This window comes from Peromyscus leucopus, chromosome 1, assembly GCF_004664715.2.
Source record: "Peromyscus leucopus breed LL Stock chromosome 1, UCI_PerLeu_2.1, whole genome shotgun sequence".
NCBI lineage: Eukaryota > Metazoa > Chordata > Mammalia > Rodentia > Cricetidae > Peromyscus > Peromyscus leucopus.
In genome coordinates, this window is record NC_051063.1 from 189,020,082 (window position 1) to 189,043,794 (window position 23,713).

Sequence of the window (23,713 nt, forward strand, 5' to 3'; positions counted from 1 at the left end):
CCTCAGGGGGCTGAGCAAGTGGCAGCTGAAAAAAGTAGCACTTTTCACCAGAACCAGAGGAGACTGCTACATTTCTGCAGGGTTCTCCACTTTGGCAGAGTGAATCAAAAGTAACATCTTAGGGCAGAGAAGAGGTGGAGCTCAGGCAGGAAGACCCCTTAAGTGGGAGCTGAGCAAAGCTTAGCTGTAGTGGCTCTCCAGGGGGACCAAGATTGCTATATCCTGTGGGGAGACCATCCGCCACCACACCAGGTATAGCCTGACTCCCAGTCAGGATACCGTCTCTTGCTGAGCTGTCCTAGCAGCTCCAGGGCTGAGCTGTCTGATTGCGGCTCCAGCTGTCAGAGCTGGCCTAGTAGCTCAAGGTGTTGCCTGACTCCTCAAATAGTCAGGATACCTTCCCTCCAGGGTTGCAATACAGTTACTTACATTGAATGCAGAAACCTGGGGGCAAACCCAGAGTTGGAAAATTTACTTAGTCATGGTTTGTGTACACTGAAACATCCTGCCTTATCTAATGTCTAAAAGCTGAGTCTTCCTATTTTTAGTATGAATAAAATGCTTTGGAGTTGGACTAAATATTTTTCAGCACTTCTCAGTACATAATAATATTCTTCCAGAAAAATTTTGTGTGGATTTCTAAGCTAACATAAGCATGGACATTGGGTCTAGTTCATAGGTTTTCTCTTATAAGATTCATAGTTTCATGATTTGTACAGATTGACGGGCCCATGACATTAAACAGAAAATAAGTCCTTTGTAAAACTTTCTTAATGAGTTATGCTTCATGAGACTTTTCAGGGATGTCTACAATATTAGCATTTTTAAATGAATTAACAAAAAGAACTGAAATTCAATGTATTCCTTGGGGCATGTAGAATGGAATTTTAAGGAACACCAAGACAGGAGATCACAACAATGGTGTACAATATTATACCATGGGTAGCCTTATTTTGAGGGTGATTGGAGTTTGGTTGAATCATGTAGAAGTTCAGAGCTACTTAAGGAAAAAGCCCAGTGTAGGTGATTTTTCTCATTAACCAGGTTTGTGGCCGTATTTTATTTGTTCTTATGCATTGCTTATCAAGGAAGACAACAATCTTTCTCTTAGGCTACACAGTATAGCCTAATAAATTAAGTCTTAAGAATAAAAACCCAGAGACACATATTAGGGAAAAAGGCTGAAAAATCAGAGAAGCAAAGCTACCACAGTCACTGCTTAACCCTCCAAATCCTCTGACTGAATTGCGAGAGGGGGGTATCCTATCTCCACCTGTCTTCTATTCCTGATTCCTGTCTCTACTTCCATAGTGCTGGGATTAAAGAAAAGATCCTCTCAAGTGCTGAGATTAAAGGCATGAACCTACAATGACAGGCTCTTAGGGATACCAGTGTCTAGCTACACCATTTGATCTCCAGGCAAGTGTTATTTGTCAGAACACAAATAGTATGCCATACTTAACCAAGTGTTATTAAGGCAGCCAACCAGGAGCAGTAAGCAAAAACAATCTTACCTACTTTAGTGACTCAAATGCTTTCTGTTATCTATTTTCTGTTATACAGCAAGTTTGGAGGAACATTTGCCTAAGCACATATGTAAGGAGATGCATTTTCTGGGGAGATGCAACACATATATGCTACTGCATAACCCAACAGGGAACTGAAAAGAGAACCAAGTCAACCATGTTGAACCAACAAGCTTTATTAGGGTTGGTACAGGAGCAGCAGGAAGTAGTTGCTTACTGGAACACACAGGACTCAAAGACAGTTGTTATCATGAAATTCTACACCAGCATGGGAAACAACATATACATACAGTATATCGGGAGCACACTGCACATTCGTAGGCATATCTACTAAAGAGTATCCTATCTTTTTGGACTATTTTCTCAAGTGCTCTTCAAGTAGTAGGTTGTGGGTTTCTTCATTTGATTAAAGCACACTGAATCCCATCAGTTTCAAGGATTTCTTGAAGATTTTTTAGATGTACATTTTCTGACTTCCTGTACAAAACACACGCCTTAAGTCTTCAGGAAAATGCTATACAACAGCACATTCTCCAGGTTTTGATTTTTTTTTATCTTCATTATGAAGAACTTAAGGTTGCATAAGTATAAAAAGTTCTAATGAAAATTTCCTACATTGTAACATGTTCAGAATTTCCCTCATTATAATTTCTGGATGTATTCTAAGATTTGAATGCTACTGAAAAGCTTTTATAACTTTCTTATATTGACAATTAGACCTGAGAAACAGCAAAGGCTTTTCCTCACATAGTACATGGTAAATTTTCTCTTCCTTTAAAAATACTTTGATGTGTTCTCAGTCTAATTTTGTGACGAAGATTTCCAGCATTTAATATATTGGTAAGGTTTCTCTAGTGTATGAATACTCTACTGTCGTCAAGTAGACGTAAGCACTGAAAAATGGTTTTTCACATCCAATACATATGTGGAGTTTCTTTTCTGTATGGATTCTCTGTTTTCTATGATCTGAGCAACTGATAAAAGACCTGTCACATTCACTAAATTGGTAAGGTTTCTCTCCTGTATTGATTCTCTACTGAGCTCTAAGATGGCCTTTCTTGCTAAAGGATTTGTCACATTCACTAGACTTGTAAGGTTTCTTTCCTGTCTGAATTCTCTGATAAATTCTATAATGGCCCTTTAGGATAAATGATTTGTAACCTTCAATGTATTTGTAAGGTTTCTCACCTGCATAAATTCTATAATGAATTGAGATGTAAGGCAGTGGTACAGAACTTGTCACATTCCCTACACTTTAAAGGTTCCTCTACTGTATGAAATTTCTGATGAGTTCTAAGGTTGCCTCCATCAATAAAGGATTTGTCACAAACACTGTATTTGTAAGGTTTCTCTCTTGCATGAATTCTCTGATGAATTCTAAGATGTGAAGCAGTGGTAAAAAAAAAATTGTCACAGTCAATACAAGTTTTTCTTCTGTATGAATTCTCTGATGAATTCTCAGATTGGCTATTGTGGTAAAGGACTTCTCACATTCACTGCATTTCTAAGGTTTCTCTCTTGCATGGATTCTCTGATGTTTTCTAAGAGCAGAGCTAGTAAAAAAGGATTTGTCACATTCACCACATTTAAATGGTTTCTCTCCTGTATGAATTCTCCAATGTGATCTAAGCTCGGAGCAACTGACAAAGGATTTGACACATTCACCACATCTGTAAGGTTTCTCTCCTGTATGAATTCTCTGATGAGTTCTAAGATGTGAGGCAGTGGTAAAGGATTTCTCACATTCAATACATTTGTAAGGCTTCTCTCCTGTATGTATTCTCTTATGAGAAATGAGACTGCCACTATGAGAAAAGCATTTACCACACTCAGTGCATTTGTAAGGTGTTTCTCCTGTATGCGTTCTCTGATGAGTTCTAAGATGGTCTTTCCGAGAAAAGGATTTGTCACATTCAGTACATTTGTGAGGTTTTTCTCCTGTATGGAGTCTCTGATGAATTCTAAGCTCTGAGGAACTGATAAAGGATTTGTCACATTCACTACATTTGTAAGGCTTCTCTCCTGTATGGATTCTCTGATGAGCAATGAGACTGCTGCTATGACAATAGGATCTATCACACACAGTGCATTTGTAAGGTGTTTCTCCAGTATGCATTCTCTGATGAATTGTAAGACTGTTTTTCTGAATAAAGGATTTGTCACATTCAGTACATTTGTAAGGTTTCTCTCCTGTATGGAGTCTCTGATGACTTCTGAATTGTGAGTCAGTGGAAAAAGATTTGTCACATCCAATACATTTGTAAGGTTTCTCTCCTGAATGAATTTTCTCATGTCTTCTAAGCTCAGAGCAACTGACAAAGGATTTGACACATTCACCACATTTGTAAGGTTTCTCTCCAGTATGAATTCTCTGATGAATTCTAAGAGAGCGTTTTTGGGTAAAGGATTTATCACATTCACTGCATTTAAAAGGGGTCTCTCCTGTATGAATTATCTGATGCAATCTAAGGTATGAGCCACAAGTAAAGGACTTCTCACATTCACTACATTTGTAAGGTTTCTCTCCTGTATGAATTCTCTTATGACTTCTGAATTGTGAGGCAGTGGTAAAAGATTTGTCACATCCAATACATTTGTAAGGTTTCTCTCCTGTATGCATTCTCTGATGAGAAGTAAGAGTGCCTCTGTGGTTAAAGGATTTATCACATTCACTGCATTTGTAAGGTTTTTCTCCTGTATGAATTATCTGATGTTTTCTAAGATCTGAGGAACTGATAAAGGATTTGTCACATTCAGTGCATTTGTAAGGTTTCTCCCCTGTATGAATTCTCTGATGAGTTCTAAGATGTGAGGAAGTGGTAAAGGATTTGTCACATTCAGTACATTTGTAAGGCTTCTCTCCTGTATGCATTCTCAGATGAGTATTAAGACCACCTCTATCAGTAAAGGATTTATTACATTCACTGCATTTGTAAGGTTTCTCTCCTGTATGGTTTCTCTGATGAGATCCAAGATTCAATTTCCAGATAAAGGATTTATCACATTCACCACATCCATAAGGTTTCTCTCCAGGACAAATTTTCTGATGCATTCTAAGAGATGATGTGCTGATAAAGGATTTGTCACATTCACTATAATTGCAAATAGTCTCTCCAGAATGAATTCTGCAATGTCTTTTAAATTCTGATGTCTGGTAAAAGCACTTAGGACAGTCTGTACATTTGTAGGATTTTTCTCCACAACTGAACTTGGAATGTACTTTGAGTTGTGACAAATGTGTAAAGTATTTACTACATTTTGTACATTTATAGGGTTTCTGTCTAGTATGAGCTCTCTGATGTCTACCAAGGATTGAGTCTGTCTTGAAGCAGTTTCCACATTTCCAGCTTTGGTGTAGTTTCATTCTACTCTTGATTTGTTCCAGTTTGAGTTTATGTTGAGAGTCAAAAGATTTATCAAGGTCTGTATTCTTTTGTTCTTTGTTTCCTATGTGGACTCTTTGATTTTCACCTGAAAAATTGCCACAATGATGGAAAACAGGGATTAAAGCATGAGTCAGAGATTTCATAACTGATTTGCCTTAAGTTTTGTATGACATATATAAACTAGCAATTCTCAGTGATAGAGTTCTAACCAGAGGTCTATTCTGTCTCACATCATTAAATGGATGCTTCAAAGAACCTCCAGTGTGACCTATGTCAAGCCAAAAGGACTTTCTCCTTTTTATCTAAACAGTGTACTTTACAGAACATAGAACAAATAAGTGATCAAGCAATGATTAGAGGAGTTCCTAGAAGATCACATGAACAAAGTTTATCTATTTTCCTGTATGTTTTTGAGACATAGCCATACTGGATAGCTTTAGTCAGCTAAGAACACATTATGCAACCCCAGTACGGATGGAACACAACATATATTTTGCTTCTGCATCCCTACTGCTAGCATTAAAATCACGCTTTCTCGGGGCTAAACATAGAGAGCACATCACAAAAACTAAATAAACAAAAGAAACAAACAAAAACCCATGCTCCAGTTTCACTTAAAACCTCTTGAACTGCAAAAATAAAAAAATTCAATAGTTGAATCCAATAGTACAATCAAAATATTCCAATTATTCTGTATACTGCAACATATTTCCATGCTCTGAATATTCAATTTTCATTGAACTTAAGAAATTTTCTTTAAAAACTGGGCAGGAAGGATGGAGAGATTATATAGAATATATCATTGTTTATGCTTCTATAGAACACAGAAAAATATAAAGGAGGTACCATGAAAAACTATGCTGACAACCAGAATTTTTCTTTATTTCTGTATCTAGACAGTTCAGAGAAATTACATATAAACAATGGGTGAAAATAAAAAAAAGACTGAGTCAGGAGTTCTAGAAGAGCATTCTTACCTACAAAGACTAGATTGTTGTAATTCTCCAACATTACATCCATGTACAATGCCCTCTGAGCATAATCTAAACATTCCCATTCCTCCTGTGAGAAATCCACAGCCACATCCCTGAATGTTAACAGACTCTGCAAGAGAAAAATAACCATATACCATTGCTGCTGTACAAAATGTGTTCCTAGGTAAAAGAGCCTAAAGAATTAGATATTTCTGCTGGATGGTGGTGGTGCATGACTTTGATCCCAACACTTGGGAGGCAGAGCCAGGTGAATTTGTGTAAATCCAAAGTCAGCCTGGTCTACAGAACAAGATGCAGGACAGGAACCAAAACTACACAGAGAAACCCTGACTCAAGGAAAAAAAATTAGACACTTCTGTGAAGTAGATGAGGTATAACAGTTATTCAAAGACAAAGTTTTCTAGCAAGGCTGTAGAAATGTGTTAGAGGTTAATCACTGCTTCTCTTCCATAGACAATGTAATGAAAGAATTATTACATTGCTTCCATTCTTAAGGTCTCTCTCCTTCATGAATTTGCTGATGATTACTAAGACCTGAGTAGCAGATAAAGGACTTGCCACAATCACTACAGTTGAAATGGTCTCTGTTGTTTGGATTCTGTAATGACTTTTATAGTCCTTTAAAATGTAGTTTGGTTCCCAGCACCCTTGTGCTACACAACAGATTATAGCACCAATTCCATGGAATTCCATGTTCACTTCTGAACTAAACAGATAGGGGCACACACAGCATACACTAATACATTCAGGCACATTTACCCACATACATAAAATAAAATAGAAATTTAATTATACTTAAATGCAGGAAAACACCTATGCACATAAAACAAATTAAACAAATAAAATGTATGTAAAATGGTCATATTCTGTATAGTATCTTCTATTTCTATGAAAATAGGATAGTACTAATAGCATCACAATAAGCAATCTGTTAGGAAATATAACATATGTGGGGTCTAAATGCAGAAATTTACCTTTATGAAGTATGTTAGAATCAAATAGGGTCCCTGGGTCAGTCTCAGATAGCTAACTTATGAGCAAAACTGAACTGTGATTTCAAATTCAACAACTCAACTCAACTACGGACACTGAATCAATCCTATCTGTAGCTGGGCCACACCATACGATATTCTAGTATGTTCAATTGAGATCCTGAAACCTAGGTGAAATGCTGGAACCTTTCTAAAACCAAGATATAGAATATAGAATGCAGAATCCTTGTATGAATTAAAATAAGAGTGTTTTCTTTAAACAGAAAGGAGTATAACATCAGCATATACATCCAATGTTCCAAACAACACATAGACTCAAATACTTTGCACAGTTATTTTATGACAATATTTTCACAACCACTAAGTAAACAGAAAAATCAGAAATAGAATTAATATTATATAAATTTTTCTAAAAATTGACAACAGTATGGATGATAACAATATCATGAATTCTATATGGTGTTTCACTGCAAAATAGTTAGAAATGTGTTTAGAAAAATGGAACCTGGGACAATGCATGCAGATCAAGTAGAAATGTGTTCTCTGATTGAAACAAATATATTAAGCTTTGTAAGAATCACACTACTTCTTGATTAATTTTGAACACAATACTACTCTTGAGATTAGCTCAACTGAAAACTCAAATCTTTTCATTTCAACTCTTTTCTTCAATATTTGAGCTCAGGCATCTAACAGGATTTTAGGTTACATAGTTAAGTGTCATTGATACTTCTGCCTTCATTTCTCAAAAACTAGAAGATGCAAGGTTGTATATCATCTGCCTTACAAATATACAAGGAATGTAAACCCTGGGGTTAGTGAAATGGCTGAGAGGTAAAGGCATTTGCAGTTCCTGCAGAGAAATATAGTTCAATTTTATCTACACACATGGCAGCTTATTACATTGTCTGATTCCAGTGCCAAGGCTTTCGTCCCAAAATCAGGGATGCAGGTGCATAATGCATCATGCTGTGCATAATGAAGAACACACATATACTTAAATATTTTTGTAAAAAGAGAAATAGAAACTATTCCATTGCCTCAATACTTCAGAATCTCACCCTATATAATACATAGCCCCAGGCCAAGGAAAATCAGGGTGTAGGCAGGCTTATCCTTCCAAAAACAAGGAAGAGAAAAATGGGACATTTATTTATGCTTCAAAATTGATGGCTTATGCACAGCACCAATTCAATTCTCTCCAGAAAATTCTTAGTAATATATGCCATGTGATAAAATGTAAAGATGGACTCTCTCGTGCTCATACCTTTCTGAAAATTAAAAAAAGGAAAGGAGAAAATCATCACTGGTCCATTGACAATTTACAACTGAGCATTAAGAATATTATCAGGACTTCACAGATGAATAGATTTCAGGTGGCAACACACTCATCAGCACTGTGTGATACATGTCAAAGAGAGAAACTAGTACACTGCATTTTGCATGTGATCACAGACTCATCAATTTTTTCTAAGAAGTAAGCCACTTATTACTTCCATCATCAATACTCTCCAGGGTGCTGACATATTTACTATTGGGATAAAGACAGTGAAACTCTTCTAACTGAACTTTTCCATAAATTGCTCAGTGATGTCATCAAATCCATGCATTTGCATGTCCACATTCATGAGTATAGTTCTGGAAACCTGACCTAGCACATGAGAATTTCCTTCCTCATTAATATAAATGGACAAAGTCCATCCTATATAGATAGGGGAATCATTATCTTCTTTGAGTACCATTTGTAATATATTCTCTTTCACAATGGCAAGTCTTCAGTCTATTAAAACATGAAATGAAAATATAAGGAGAAAGGGCTGTGCTATGTATGTTAAAGATCTACAGACTTACTACTGATAACCAGAGAAGAAAGGGAAGATAAATCATAAAAAACAAACACTTTAGATAACATTACTAGAGATAAAGAATTAAAGTCTTAATTGGTTTAAATAACAAGAACAACTTTCAAAAAATGCAAAACATGACACTGACCTGGGAAGCATTTACCGAAGAAGTATTCATTCTTCTTGTTGCTCTTCTCTGAGTTTCTATCTCTGGACCAAAAACTAGAATTCTTGCTGAAATTTCATATCAAGGTATCAAAAATACAAAGCTAAAATTAATGCAACTCTCTTTTGAACAATGCAAAACCAAAAAAGATGTCAAAATTAAAATGATACCAGAAATCTTTTCAATGTTCCTATAGACAGGAGAGCACAGGATACATTTAGAGTGGAGAAAGAAAATGACTGTGAACCTAATCACTACACCCAAAAACATCATCTCCTAAAATTTTGAGGGTCGTTTATGTAGACTATTATATTGTATGCAAATAGCAAAATTTTGACTTCTTCCTTTCCAATCTGTATCCCCCTGATCTCCTTTTGTTGTCTTATTGCTCCAGCTAGAACTTCAAGTACTATATTGAATAAGTATGGGGAGAAGTGGACAGCCTTGTCTTGTTCCTGATTTGAGTGGAATTGCTCTTTGAGTTTCTCACCATTTAGTTTGACATTGGCTGTTGGGTTGCTGTATATTGTCTTCATTATGTTTAGACATGTTCCTTGTATCTGTAATCTGTCCAAGACCTTTATCATGAAGGGGTGTTGGATTTTGCCAAAGGCTTTTTCAGCATCTAAGAGATGATCATGTGGTTGTTTTTTTTTTTTTTACTTTCAGTTTGTTTATATGGTGTATTACATTGACAGATTTTCATATGTTGAACCATCCTTACATGGGATGAAGCCTACTTGGTCATGGTGGATAATTTCTTTGATGTGTTTTTAGACTTGGTTTGTCAGTATATTATTGAGTATTGTTGCATCAATGTTCACGAGGGAGATTGGTTGGTCTGTAATTCTCTTTCTTGATGTGGTTTGGGTATCTGAATAACTGTAGCCTCATAATAAGAGTTTGGTAATATTCCTTCTGTTTCTATTATGTGTAAGAATTTGAAGAGTATTGGTATTAGCTCTTTGAAATTCTGGTAGAATTTTGCACTGAAACCATATGGTCCTGGGCTTTTTTTGCTTTTCACCAACCCCAAGGATTACAAGTCAAATCTGAACCAGGACAGGGCACATGCAGGCAAAAGACTCAAAACTAATACCACCACCCAACCAGAGCTAAAACATTCCTTGACCAGGACCCTGAATGGAATTACAATATCCCAGCATACATCCTTGCTAAGGATCAGTTTATATCTTGACTCCTAGCCAGTCTCCACAAAGCGGCTCTTAAAGCAGTAAATAATGAGAAAAAAAAATAAAACAAAACAAAACTAGGAATTCAACCAGGACAAACATGGAAACCAATCTCAATTCCTAGACCCCCTTACAAAGGCCCTATTACAACATACCAATCTAGACTGTGAGACCCCTGATGGAACTACCTACTTCACTGAAAGATTTCCGGATATTAAAACTGAAGCTGTGTATATAGCATATTATGCCAGAGGAATTAAAGCAAGTGGACTATAGAGCTCAGTGTGCAGAGATTCTATTTCCTAAAAATAGTCCTCGCCATTAGTAGTTCTCTCTCTTGAGCCCCTGGGATATATAATATTAAGGCTGGTCCCTCTAATATTATACAAGAAACTGCAAAGAAAAAGAGCCAACTAATATATAAAGACAGTACTGTCAGAATTACACCTGATTTCTCAATGGAGACTCTGAAAGCCGGAAGGTTCTGGACAGACGTTATGCAGACATTAAGAGACCACAGATACAAGCCCAGACTACTATACCCAGCAAAATTTTCAGTCACCATAGACAGAGAAAACAAGATATTCGATGACAAAACCATATTTAAACAATACCTAAGCACAAATCCAGCCCTACAGAAAGTACTAGAAGAAAAACTCCAACTCCAAACAACCCAAGGAAGTTTTAAGCATCCATGAAAACTTTAAAGACAGGCATTAACTCAGAGTAAAGGGTTGGGAAAAGATTTTTCCAATCATATGAACCTAAGAAGCAAGCTGGTGTAGCTATCAATATCTAACAAAATAGACTTCAAACTAAAATTAATCAAAAGAGACGGAGAAGGGCATTTTATAGTCATCACAGGAAAAATCCATCAAGATGAAGTCTCAATTCTGAACATTAATGCCCCAAATAAAAGGGCACCCACATTTCTAAAAGAAACATTCTAAAGCTTAAATCACACAAACCCAACACACCAATAGTGGGAGACATCAACACCCCACTCTCACCGATGGACAGGTCTGCTAGACAGAAGCTTAGCAGAGAAATAAGAGAACGAACAAATGTTATGACCCAAATGGACTAACAGACATGTATAGAACATTCCACCCAAACACAAAAGGACATACCTTCTTCTCAGTACCTCCTGGAACCTTCTCTAAAATTGACCACACATACTCAGTCACAAAGCAAATCTCAATACATACAAAAAAAAAAAAACTGGAATAACCCACTTTATTTTATTGGATCACCATGGTTTAAAGTTAGAATTCAACAACAACACAAATTATAAAAAGCCTAAAAATGCATAGACACTGAACAACCCTGAACTTAATCACCACTGGGTTAAGGAAAAAATAAAGAAATGAAATATTTTCTACAATTCAATGAAAATAAAGGCACAACATACTCAAAACTTATGGGGACTCTATGAAAGCAGTGCAAAGAGGAAAGTTCATAGCATTAAGTGCCTACATAAAAAATTTGGAGACATCTCACACTAGAGACTTAACAGCGAAACTGGAAGCTCTAGAACAGAAAGTAACAATATCAACCAGCAGTAGATGACATGAAATTAATTGAGAAATGAAATCAATAACATAGAGACAAAGAGAACAATACAAAGAATCAATGAGCTGGGCGGTGGTGGCACATGCCTTTAATCCCAGCACTCAGGAGGCAGAGGCAGGAGGATCTTTGTGAGTTCGAGGCCAGCTTAGGCTACAGAGTGAGTTCCAGGAAATGAGCAAAGCTACACAGAGAAACCCAGTCTTGAAAAAACAAAACAAAACAAAACAAAAACAAAGAATCAATGAAACACAGAGTTGGTTCTTAGAGAAAATCAACAACATAGACAAACCGGTATCCAAAGTAACCAAAAGGGAGAGGAGAATATCCAAATTAACAAAATCAGAAGCGAGAAGGGGAACATAACAATAGACACTGAGAAAATCCTAGAATCATTAGGTCACACTTCACTCCACAAAATTGGAAAATCTAAAAGAAATAGAAAACTTGCTGGATAGGTACCACATACCAAAGTTAAATCAAGACCAGATAAACAATTTAAACAGACCCATAACCCCTAAGGAAATAGAAACAGTCATTAAAGGTCTCCCACCACAAAAAGTCCAGGACCAGATGGTTTTAGTGCAAAATTCTACCAAAATTTCAAAGAGATAATACCAATACTCCTCAAATTGTCCCACACAATAGAAACAGAAGGAACACTGTCAAACTCTTTTTACAAGACTACAGTTACCCTGACACCCAACACACAAAGATGCAACTAGAAAGAGAATTAGACATCAATCTGATGTCTAATTCTGATGCAAAAATACTCAATAAAATACTGGCAAACCAAACCTGAGAACACATTAAAACAATTATCCTGGGCTGGAGAGATGGCTCAGTGGTTAAGAGTACTGACTGTTCTTCCAAAGGTCCTGAGTTCAATACCCAGCAACCACATGTGGCTCACAACCATCTGTAATGAGATCTGGCGCCCTCTTCTGGCCTGCAGCCATATATGCAGACAGAACACTGTATACATAATAAATAAATAAATAAATAAATCTTTAAAAAAAACAAAAACAAAAAAATAATTATCCACCATGATCAAATAGGTTTCTTACCAAGAGCAATCTACAGATTCAATGTAATCCTGATCAAAATCCCAACACAATTCTTCACACACCTCAGAAGAAGAATACTCAGTTTCATAAGGAAAAACAAAAAACGCAGGATAGCAAAAACAATCCTGGAAAATAAATTTAAAAAAAGAACTTCTGTAGGTATCACCATCCCTGATTTCAAGCTCCATCACACAACTATAGTGACAGAAACCACATGGTATTGGCATAAAAACAGGAGGATCAATGGAATCGAATCAAAGACCCTGTAATAAATCCACACACCTATGAACACCTGATTTTTTTTCAGTTTACAAGTACTTTATTCCCTTGATCTTAGGGTTGATTTTCAAATATGGCAGTATCAGTTAGGCACAGTGGTATGCACTTAGAATCCTAGCACTTGTGAGCCTGAGGCAAAAAGATGACAATGAATTTGAGACCAGCTTGAGCTACATAGTGAGTTTGAGGCCAGGCTGAGTTATATATTCAGTCCGGGAACAGGTTTGGGGGTGGGGGGTGAGGATGGGGGGGGGCAGCAACCTCTGAGGATGAAGCTCGTGCCCAGAGTGTGTCATGAGCCACTTTATTTTATTTTTCGAGACAGGGTCTCACTGTGTAGTCCCAACTACCTAGAACTGACTGCATACACTGTACTAGACTCAGATGCACAGAGATCCTCCTGTATCTCTGCCTCCTGAGTACTTTATTCCAGGTACAGAAATCCTGAAAAGTCTCCAGACTCCATTTTTACAGTGGTTTTCCAGCTAAGTTATTCTAGGAACAATCCAGGTGCCGTTTAGAAAGTGACAGCAACACCTGGCATCCTCACATGACTGTTTATCCTGAATATTCCTTGTGCTCAATAGAAAAGTTCATTTCTAGAAGAACCTTCAGTTTGGAACATCCTCACTCAGGACATCGTCATCCTGACTTTCTTTTTCTTTTACCTCAGCTTCCCTCTTTTTCCCTCAGCTTCAGCTTTATTTTTATCTTCTTCAAAAGAACGAAAATACAAGTAAGCTGGTTGTATTCCAGCACTTGGGAGATGGAAGCCAGAGGATAAGGAGAACACCTGATTTTTGACAAAGAAGCCAAACAATACAAAGAAATAAAAAGCATCTTCAACAAATGGTGCTGGCATAACTGGATGGCAGAATGTAGACTTATACAAATAGATCCAAAGCTATAGTCCTGCACAAACAAAACTCAAGTCTAAGTGGATCCAGTACCTCAACATAAATCCAGCTACACTGAACACGGTAGAAGAGAAAGTGCATTGGCACAGGAGAACACTTCCTGAATAAAACACCAGCAGCACAGACACTGATATTGACTATAAATGGGACCTCCTGAACCTGAGAAGCTTCAGTGAGGCAAAGGACACTTTTAATAAGACAAAATTGCAGCCTAAAGAATAGAAAAAGATCTTCACCAACCCCACATCTGAGAGAGGGCTAGTCTCCAAAGCAGATAAAGAACTCTAGAAACTAGATATCAAAATACCAAATAATACAATTTAAAATATAGAGTACAGGGCTGGAGAGATGGCTCAGAGGTTAAGAGCACTGACTGTTCTTCCAGAGGTTCTGAGTTCAATTCTCAACAACCACATGGTGGCTCACCATGTGAGATCTTATTGACGCAGTAGATCTCATCTATTGCCCCTTCCCAGGGTGATCCATGCACCCCTCTTAGGGTCCTCCTTGTTACCTAGTTTCTCTGGGGGGTAGTGGATTGTAGGCTGGTCATCATTTGCTCTGTGTCTAATATCCACATATGACTGAATACATCTCCCAGGAATCCACAAGGATGACTGATTTCCAAAGTGTCTGTACAAATTTGCACTCCCACCAGCAGTGGAGTGTTCCCTTTACTCCACATCCTCTCCAACATAGGCTGTCATTAGTGTGTTTGATCTTAGCCATCTGACAGGTGTAAAATGGTATCTCAGAATTGTTTTGATTTGTATTTCTTGTATTTGTATTTGATTTCTGTAATGAGATCTGGTGCCCTCTTCTGGCCTGCAGGGACACATGCAGGCAGAACATTGTATGCATAATAAATAAATAAATCTTTAAAATAAAAATAAAAATAAAAAATAGGCCGGGCGGTGGTGGCGCACGCCTTTAATCCAGCACTGGAGCAGACAGTGGATCTCTGTGAGTTCGAGCCAGCTGACTACAAGTGAGTCAGAGAGCCGCAAAGCTACACAGAGAAACCCTGTCTCGAAAAAACACACACACACAAAAAATGGAGTACAGATTTAAACAGATTATTCTCAACAGAACAATCTCAAGTGGCAAAGATACACTTAAAGAATTGTTCAACATCCTTAGCTATCAAAGAAATACAAATCAAAACAATTCTGAGATACCATTTTACACCTGTCAGATGGCTAAGATCAAACACACTAATGACAGCCTATGTTGGAGAGGATGTGGAGTAAAGGGGACACTCCACTGCTGGTGGGAGTGCAAATTTGTACAGACACTTTGGAAATCAGTCATCCTTGTGGATTCCTGGAAGATGTATTCAGTCATATGTGGATATTAGATACAGAGCAAATGATGACCAGCCTACAATCCACTACCCCCAGAGAAACTAGGTAACAAGGAGGACCCTAAGAGGGGTGCATGAATCACCCTGGGAAGGGGCAATAGATGAGATCTACTGCGTCAACAGGGGTTGGGTAGGGATAGAGAGCAAAGGATGGGGGATAGGAACATGAGGGATTGGGATGACTAAGTTGATATAGGAATGGCGAGGGAGAGCAATGAAAGCGATATCTTGATAGAGGTAGCCATTATAGGGTGTTAAGGAGAAACCTGATGGCATGGAAACTTCCAGGAATCCACAAGGATAAACCAAGATAAGACTCCTAGTAATAATGGAGAGGGTGCCTGAACTGGCCATCTATTATAATCAGACTAGTGACTATCCTAATTGTCATCATAGAACCTTCATCCAGTAACTGATGGAAGTAGATGCAGAGATCCACAACCAAGCATTGGGCTGAGCTCCAAGAGTGCAGCTGAAGAGAGGAAGGAGGGATTCTATGATCAAGTGGAGTCAAGATTATGATGTGGAAACCCACAGTGACAGCTGACCCAAGCTCATGAGAGTTCATGGACTCTAGACCAATAGCTAGGGGCATGCATGGGACCAATCTAGTACCTTTACATGTGGGTGGAGGTTGTGCAGTTTAGTCCATTTGTGAGGCCTCTAGCAGTGAGACCAGGATCTACCCATAGAAAGTGGGTAATGTATACAATAGGATAATCATGAGATGATTTACAGTACAATATTCCAGAACCATTCCTAGAGAAACATAATGTGGCAAAACATAGTTTGGTTCCTAGCACCCTCATTAAACTACAGAACAGATTTTAACTCCAGTTCCATGGGATCCAATGCTCAATTGTAAATTCTACAGGCAGGAGGTATACACAGCACATATGCACACATCCAAGCAAATACACTCCCACACAAAAAAGAAATGTGAAATGTAATTTTAATAATAGATACTTTCTGCTGGATGGTGGTGGTGCATGTCTTTAATCCCAGCACTCAAGAGGCAGAGGCAGGCAGATGTCCATGAGTTTGAGGCCAGCCTGACCTATAGAAAGAGCTCTAGGACAGCCAAAGCTATACAGAGAAACCTTGTGTCAAAAACAACAAATAAAAGATACTTTCTAAAATAGTCAGAGTCTTTATTGAAATTTCTATCTCTGTAAATCAAAATGACATCATAGTCTCCGAGTCAACAAACGTTTAGGGAATATTAAGATATACATTTGAGGTTTAGCTGTAGTTTGAGAACTCTGTGTTAATAACAAATAGCACCCCAGTATCATATCTCAGATGATGATGTTATGATGATCAAAACTTTGCTTCTAAATTCTACAACTGTTAGACTTGCTGCAGTACTGACACTGGATCCATCCTGTCTGTAGCTGCATCTCAACTGACTCTATTCTAACATTCTCAAAAAGTAGAATTTGCAGTGTTACATACTGGCTCCATCATGAAATTACACCAGAAATGTAAACCTGGGGACTGGAGAGATAGCTCAGGGGTAAAGGACACTTGTTCATGAGGAGAAACAGTCTAATTCTCTCTAGATACAAGGCAACTTGCGATTTTGCCATGCATTTGGTGGCTACCTCAGGGCTCCACGGGCATCATGCACACATGCTGTTCACATAAAAACATGTAGATGAACACTCCTATACTTAATTTTTGAAAAGAATTAAACAGAAGTCTATCTATCAGAACTTCTCTTCCGAATCTCTACCAACAAAAAAAACATAGCTACAGGGTCAGGAAAAACATGGGGTAGGGGAGCCTGGGTTCAATTGCCAACACTCCCATAGTGGCTCACAAGTATCTGTAACTACAGTTCCAGGGGACCCAACTCCCTTAGACAGGCATAGACACAGGCAAATACCAATGTGCATAAAAATAAAAATAAGTAAATACTTTAAACGCAAAAAGAAAACTTAGGATACATTCTAGGCAAGCGCTCTACCACTAAGCTAAATCCCCAACACCAAAGGAAATTTTTTTGTTGTTGTTAATGTTTTGTGAGACAGGGTTTCTCTGTGTAGCTTTGGTGCCTGTCCTGAAGCTCGCTCTGTAGAGCAGACTGGCCTTGAACTCACAGAGACCCAACTGCCTCTGCCTCCCAGTGCTGGGATTAAAGGTTTTCGCCACCACCACCCAGCTTCAATGATTTCTTATTGAAGAACTTTAGGGTAAATATGGGAGAGCAGATGGCCCTTATCACTACCTTCATTCTCAGTAAATCTTACCCAGTCACAGGCCAGAGGCATTCTATGTTTCTTCCCCATGAGTTCATCGGAATTGCTCAACTTTTTCCATAATTTTGGAATAAGAGGCTCAAATTTCATAAATGATCAAATATGAACAAAAATCAAGAGAATTTTCAAATACCAAGATAAGTAAAAAGAACTTAAAAAAATCTCCAGAAACCAAATACAGGTATTTATAAATTCCTTGTGGAATTTGGAAGATACTCAATGAACTAAGGAAGAAAAATAACAAGTAAATGAGGTGAGGAAATTCACAGTATAAAAGGAGCATTAAAGCAATACAGAGACAGTCTGGCTCTAGTGATGCACACCCTGAATCCCAGCACTCAGGAGGCAGTGCCAGGCAGATCCCTGAGTTCAAAGCCAGCCCAGTCTACAGGGTGAGTCCCAGGACAGTCAAGACTACACAAAAACTCCTATCTTGAAAAACCAAAATAAAATAGCCTTTAAAAAAAAAAAAGAGCTCCGGGCGGTGGTGGCACACGCCTTTAATCCCAGCACTCGGGAGGCAGAGCCAGGCGGATCTCTGTGAGTTCAAGGCCAGCCTGGGCTACCAAGTGAGCTCCAGGAAAGGCGCAAAGCTACACAGAGAAACCCTGTCTTGAAAAAACAAAAACAAAAACAAACAAAAAAAAAAAAACAAGAGCAATACAAGGCTGGAGAGATGGCTCGGTGGTTAAGAGCACCGACTGCTCTTCCAGAGGTCCCGAGTTCAATTCCCAGCCCCCACATGGTGGCTCACAACCACTTGTAATGAGATCTGGTGCTCTCTTCTGACCTGCAGGGACACATGCAGGCAGAATACTGTATACATAATAAATAAATAAATCTTTTAAAAAAAAAGCAATACAAAGACAACAAAATGTATCTCTGAAAGCTACAATACAAGGAAACAGGAGAGAAATCCTCAAATTTGAGGAAGGAATGAAACATCATTCTACATCTCCACTAATCCTTCCCAGGAGAAACCAGAAGACACACGGAGAATTCATTCCCCCCCAACAAAAAGGGGGGACCTGATGAGCAGCAATAGAAAGGGGATATGTCCTCTCTGAAGGTGGTTCCAAGAGAAGGTCAGAGAAATTGACAGCAGCAACATGGAATATAAATAACAGCAGCGTAAAGATGAAAGTGAAATACAGCAACATCAAAGCTCCAGTGAACTTGTGTTCATGAACTATTTGGAGTGCAAACATGACCTTTCTCATCATAACAGAACCTGATCAAAAGCAACAATACGGAAGGTCACAGGCCCAGGGAGGCATCCACTACTGATATTTGCTATATGTACAAATACTCAACCTGCCTTTAAATGGCTCAGTTCACACCCATATCCAGGGTGCTGCCTTCAGCTTGGGTCAAAGAAACTTTGTTTTCAATGGGCAACAGTCATGTCAGAGACTCATAACTTTTCAAATACTGAAAACAATTGACTGCTTAATACACAGTCAATAATGGGAAATCCGTATTACAACATTAAGTATTTTTTTTTTCAGTGAAATTTTCTATAATCATTAATGAAACAGAATCTGCCAAAAAACACTTTCACATCCTGTTCTTACCATCATTTGACGCCTACCCCACCTCTTCCTCAATCCTTCTGGCATACCTGGATCCTTTGCTACTGTCTCCTCTCTCTTCACCTTGCAGGGTTCTTTGTTCTGCTCCACAGGTGAGCAGGACTCACTGAGCAATGTGAGACTTGTATATGGGAAAGGGATTCTTCAGAAAGCACCTGGAACTTTCCATGGAACAAAAACAAAAGAAGAAAACACCTGCCAAAGGATAAACACGAAGAGAGCAAATATCAAGAAAAACGTCTATTTTTCTCTGATCTCACTTTATGGGATGAGAAACTTCATTCACACATACCTCACACACATGCAGAGTGGTCTGTCCAAGAACCCTGAGAAAGAGCAAGGGAGACTGCAAGAAAATTACTCTGACCCTCAGAACCAGACTGCTGTACTTCTCCAAGAGGAGATCTCTGAAAAAAGCCCTGAGAGCAGGGTCTAGACATTCCCACTCCTCCTACAAGAAGTCCACAGTCACAGCACTGAATGTCAACAAACCAGGAAATAAAAAACAACAGTTTTGCCACATGAGCAAGGGCAGACTGCATTTCTAGAACAAGGAGACATTTTTCTGCTGTAGGTGTTTGATCATAAATATTCAAAAGGCACTTTCTAGCTTTGTGTGGCCTGATAAGGTCTTCTCACGGCATGTATACTGGGCTTGCCTGGACCTTATCGGAGGGCAAAAAACTCATGACAAATGGCTAACTGAAGTGCCCATTAACATATCAAAGCAGACATCTTTTGCCAGGTGCTCTCTTGGCCTCTAGGCTCCAGGTTCCTTGGCCTCTCTCCCGACTTCTCTTCATTTCTCTCTCTTCTCTCCCCTCTCATGGCCAGTTCATTCTGGACCCTTCCAGATGCCTCGGGCTATTTTCTCCCTCATACCTACAATAAACCTTTTCCTCAACCACATTTAAAGTAGTCGTGTCCTCGTTTATCCTTCAGACCTAAGGTGTAATATCAGTAACTAAGCATATGAAGACATTTCTTATAGAGTGCATACATCTCAGGTGAAAAATTAATAGGGAGCATAACTTTGCTCAGTAAATGTTAATATTTACAACTATAACTGTGGTGCTTTATAACATATATTTTCTGATTCAATCAAATCTACAAAGCTTCTTCATGTGACTAAAATCTACAAAAGCTCTCTGGGGAAGCCTATTCCTCGGGTCAAAGGCCACCCTACTGAATAGGCAAGTAGTGGACCGGGGAGCTAAGAAACCATGGATTTATTTCAAATCTAGCTTTGTAACTGGTACAGTATCAAAGAAACCCCGTTTGCAAACTACAGACGCTGCAGATGCTCTACGAGATTATATGGTGAAAACATTCTGGCATCTATAAAAGAAACCACGATAAACCCCACTTCATAGGATCTCAACCTCACCGACAAGGGAAAGACATCCACAGCAGAATTTCTGAGCCGGCTTCCTTATGAACAGCAGAGAAACTGCTCGCACCCCCGGTCCTTCCCCTCCCGTGTCCCAGCCCCGCAGCTCCTCTGACCTGGGAGGTTCCAGGGCCGCCGGGCTGCGGTTCCCGCCACTGCGCTGCTGACTGGTGACTTTCCCAGGCCGCCCCGCGCGGCCACTGCGGCTCCGGGGAGATTTCAGGTCCCGAATACCCGGGGTCTTCCTCAACCAGTCCCGGACGACGCTGCTCCCGGAGTCCAACACGGAAGGGTGAAATTTCCTGTCCCTTCAGCCTGGTTCCCTGACACGGCTCCGCCTGGCCCCGCCCATTACATCTCTGCTTCCGGTTACGTGCTTCTTTCAAAACACCAACCTCTGACTCTTTTTCTTACTTTGTTATTGAAGTGCACCCCGCTGTTTCTTTTCTCCTAAAGGCCAATGATCAGGCAGGTGTCCCCGCCCACTGGAGACCCGTCCCTCCCACTGAATCTCAGGCGCCTTCCACACAGCTCCAGCTGTCAGGCTGCCCTGCACCCGCTCTGCACAGCCTCCCCACATGCTCGCTGCCAGCCTAGACCAGAACTGCATCTAGGTGGACGCTGCACCCGGGGTTCTGACCCTGTGCTCTGACCCCATCAGATACAAGTTATCCCGCCTCAGTTCTCATATTGGGATAACAGCTTCCTGGGTTAAAATGCACAGCAAAAGAAAACAAACGCCCCAAGTTCTGATGCCCAAGTCCCATTCCCAAAACAAATTAAAACTAAAATAAAACGCTCTAGGCTCAAAAATACAAACCATATCTGTATCCCCTAAGGAAAGAAGTTAAATGATATCCAATATGCAGAATTCAAAAAACAGAGTCATGTCCAAAATGCTCAAAACATGTAAAGCAAGTGAATCAACTCAAAGAAGATTGGGAAAAAAATTATCTGTGGGCAAGAAAACACTAGCAAATGCCTGAAGGATGTGAAGACATTGTAGGATATGAAAATTAAATTCTGTAAGTACTTAGAAACACCAAAAAAAATCCAAACTGAAATGAAACTGTAGCGCCCATGCTGCTACCCCTTCACCATGTCCCAGCAAGGGGCTGAGGATTAAAACAGAGACAAGACCAAGGGTCATTCTTCTCTTTAGAATGCCCTTTATTGAAGGAGCGAAGAGGCCTTAAACACTGGCTTACAGCACAGTGGGAGAACCCTGGAGGGCAGAAGTTCGCTACAGATGTTTTACATTCTTGCATCCTAGCTGTTTACACCAAAGTGCAGGATACACAAACAAGGAACCTCCCTTAAACTGTTTAGGAGGAAGGAAACCAGCAGGGAATTAGCACAGGGAGGACATCTCATCAAGGTCAGCAAGCAAGGCAACAGTCACCCAAGGAAGGGGTGGAGGGTCAGGGTCCAACATGAAACAAGAAATAAAAAATGAAAAAATCCGAATAATAATAATACCTCAAATAGATCAATGAGGTAGGAGACAGAATATCAGGCCTGAAGACAAGGTAGAAGAGCTGAATGGCTCAAAGGAAATAAAGAATTAAAATAAAAATGCTCCATGCAAGTAGCACTAGTTACAGATAAGAGAGGAGTTCCATCTGTATATTCTACACTTATTTGAAATATTCTAAATTTTAGACACAGTAACTACTCTGGTGAGCTTTCCTAGGAAGCTGGAAAATCATTACCACCGCTATGCAAATGAAGTGACACTAAAAAGTCATCTTTATCCTTCCCTCACAGATCTCCACTACTGCCACTCAACTGTCCAGAATTACACTATTAGCAACGTTGACTTTTCAGTAACTCAGGGTTTAGATAGGAAATGCGGCCGAGTGGTGGTGGCACACGCCTTTAATCCCAGCACTTGGAAGCAGAGGCCAGCCTGGGCTACAGAAAGAGATCGAGGACAGGCGCAAAGCTACACAGAGAAACCCTGTCTTGAAAAAAGAAAGGAAGAAAAGAAAGGAAATAGGTATCTCAGGAAGTCAGTGGTCAGTCAGACCTTTAACAGCCCAGGGCTGAAGTCATGCTGTGCTGTGAGATGGGGATGTTGTGCTTGTGCTAACACAGAAACAAGTTGGTCTTCTGGGGAGGATACTGAAGGTGCTTTTATGGAAAACACAGAAAATTCCTTTTGAAAACTCAAGAATGAATGTAGAAGCTTGTGGCTGTTCAAGATGCATAAAATAAGCCATTGAAATGGGCACAGCCTTCAACAGCTCAGTTACACTATCCCATCAATGGCTCTGGGAATACTGAAGAAGGGGCAGTGGGAAGGAAATAAGAAAACAAACATTGGAACGGCCAGGACATGTCATGCTCTAGACTCCACACAGCTGTTGTAATCAGTAGCCCAGAGCAACTGTACTCACCTGCACTGGGCTCAGTCAAGGCCAGCCCTGGACACAGTCAGCCTAGGAGGGGAGAGGCTCACAGGGCCCCACCCTTTAGCTCTCAACTGTGGTTATGGAGAGATTTTAGGAGAAGGGGAACCACTGCTGCAAGCCGCAGGAAGCTATCTTAAGAACTCAGCTAGTTATGGCAAAGTCACTACCAGAAGAGACCAAGGAATTCCTTCAGAGGAAGCGAAATTCAAACTCCAAGGAGCTTTTCATGTTACTTGGCTTGTTATATATCAGCTGTCTTCTGTTATGAAAATCATGTGTCCCTTCATAGTTTTCCCAATTGATTTTTCCCTAAGAAGGGCTAACAGTGTGGACTGATCACTCTCTGGACACACACATTCCAGGTATTTGGAGAACAGCCTCAGGAAAGGCTTTCAAGGACTAACAGTAATAACAGTCCACATGCTAGTCTCCTGACTTAAGGTAAACTCCACAAGGAGACACCGCTTTACACAATTTAGCTCAGATCCTCCTTTCTTACAGCCTTACTAACTTTATAGACCTCTCAACTCCTTACCTAACCACTTCTAGGAATATTTAGATAACCTGTGTGCTAACAGCTATGCTCAGCCAGAACCCCAGTTCAAGCATCCCTATAATTATTATAATTGGCAGCATCCAGCCAGGTCCATCCCCTGATGGAGGAAAGTACCTTATCAGAGATACCTCTGTACTCTCTAAGAACAGACTTAAGGATCCAGACTACCTGTTCGAGAAGGCCTGCCAGATGTGCCAATTAAG

At 39.5% G+C, this 23,713-nt stretch overlaps 2 protein-coding genes and 1 pseudogene across 2 annotated transcripts in view; all 3 read right to left on the bottom strand.

Moving 5' to 3' along the window:
- The window catches only part of LOC114683976, a 30,476-nt pseudogene extending 24,507 nt beyond the window's left edge, over window positions 1–5,969 (bottom strand).
- The window catches only part of LOC114683972 (zinc finger protein 420-like), a 593,185-nt gene that overhangs the window by 336,641 nt on the left and 232,831 nt on the right, over window positions 1–23,713 (bottom strand). The gene's annotated exons all lie outside the window — the stretch shown is intronic.
- Window positions 1,683–20,991, bottom strand: LOC114683974 (zinc finger protein 160-like). The gene is given in 6 exon segments (XM_028858370.2): window positions 1,683–3,142; window positions 3,145–4,997; window positions 5,890–6,016; window positions 8,892–8,977; window positions 19,180–19,345; window positions 20,657–20,991. Coding segments are annotated over 4 exon segments (2,040 nt in total). The 5' UTR covers window positions 8,922–8,977; window positions 19,180–19,345; window positions 20,657–20,991; the 3' UTR covers window positions 1,683–3,112.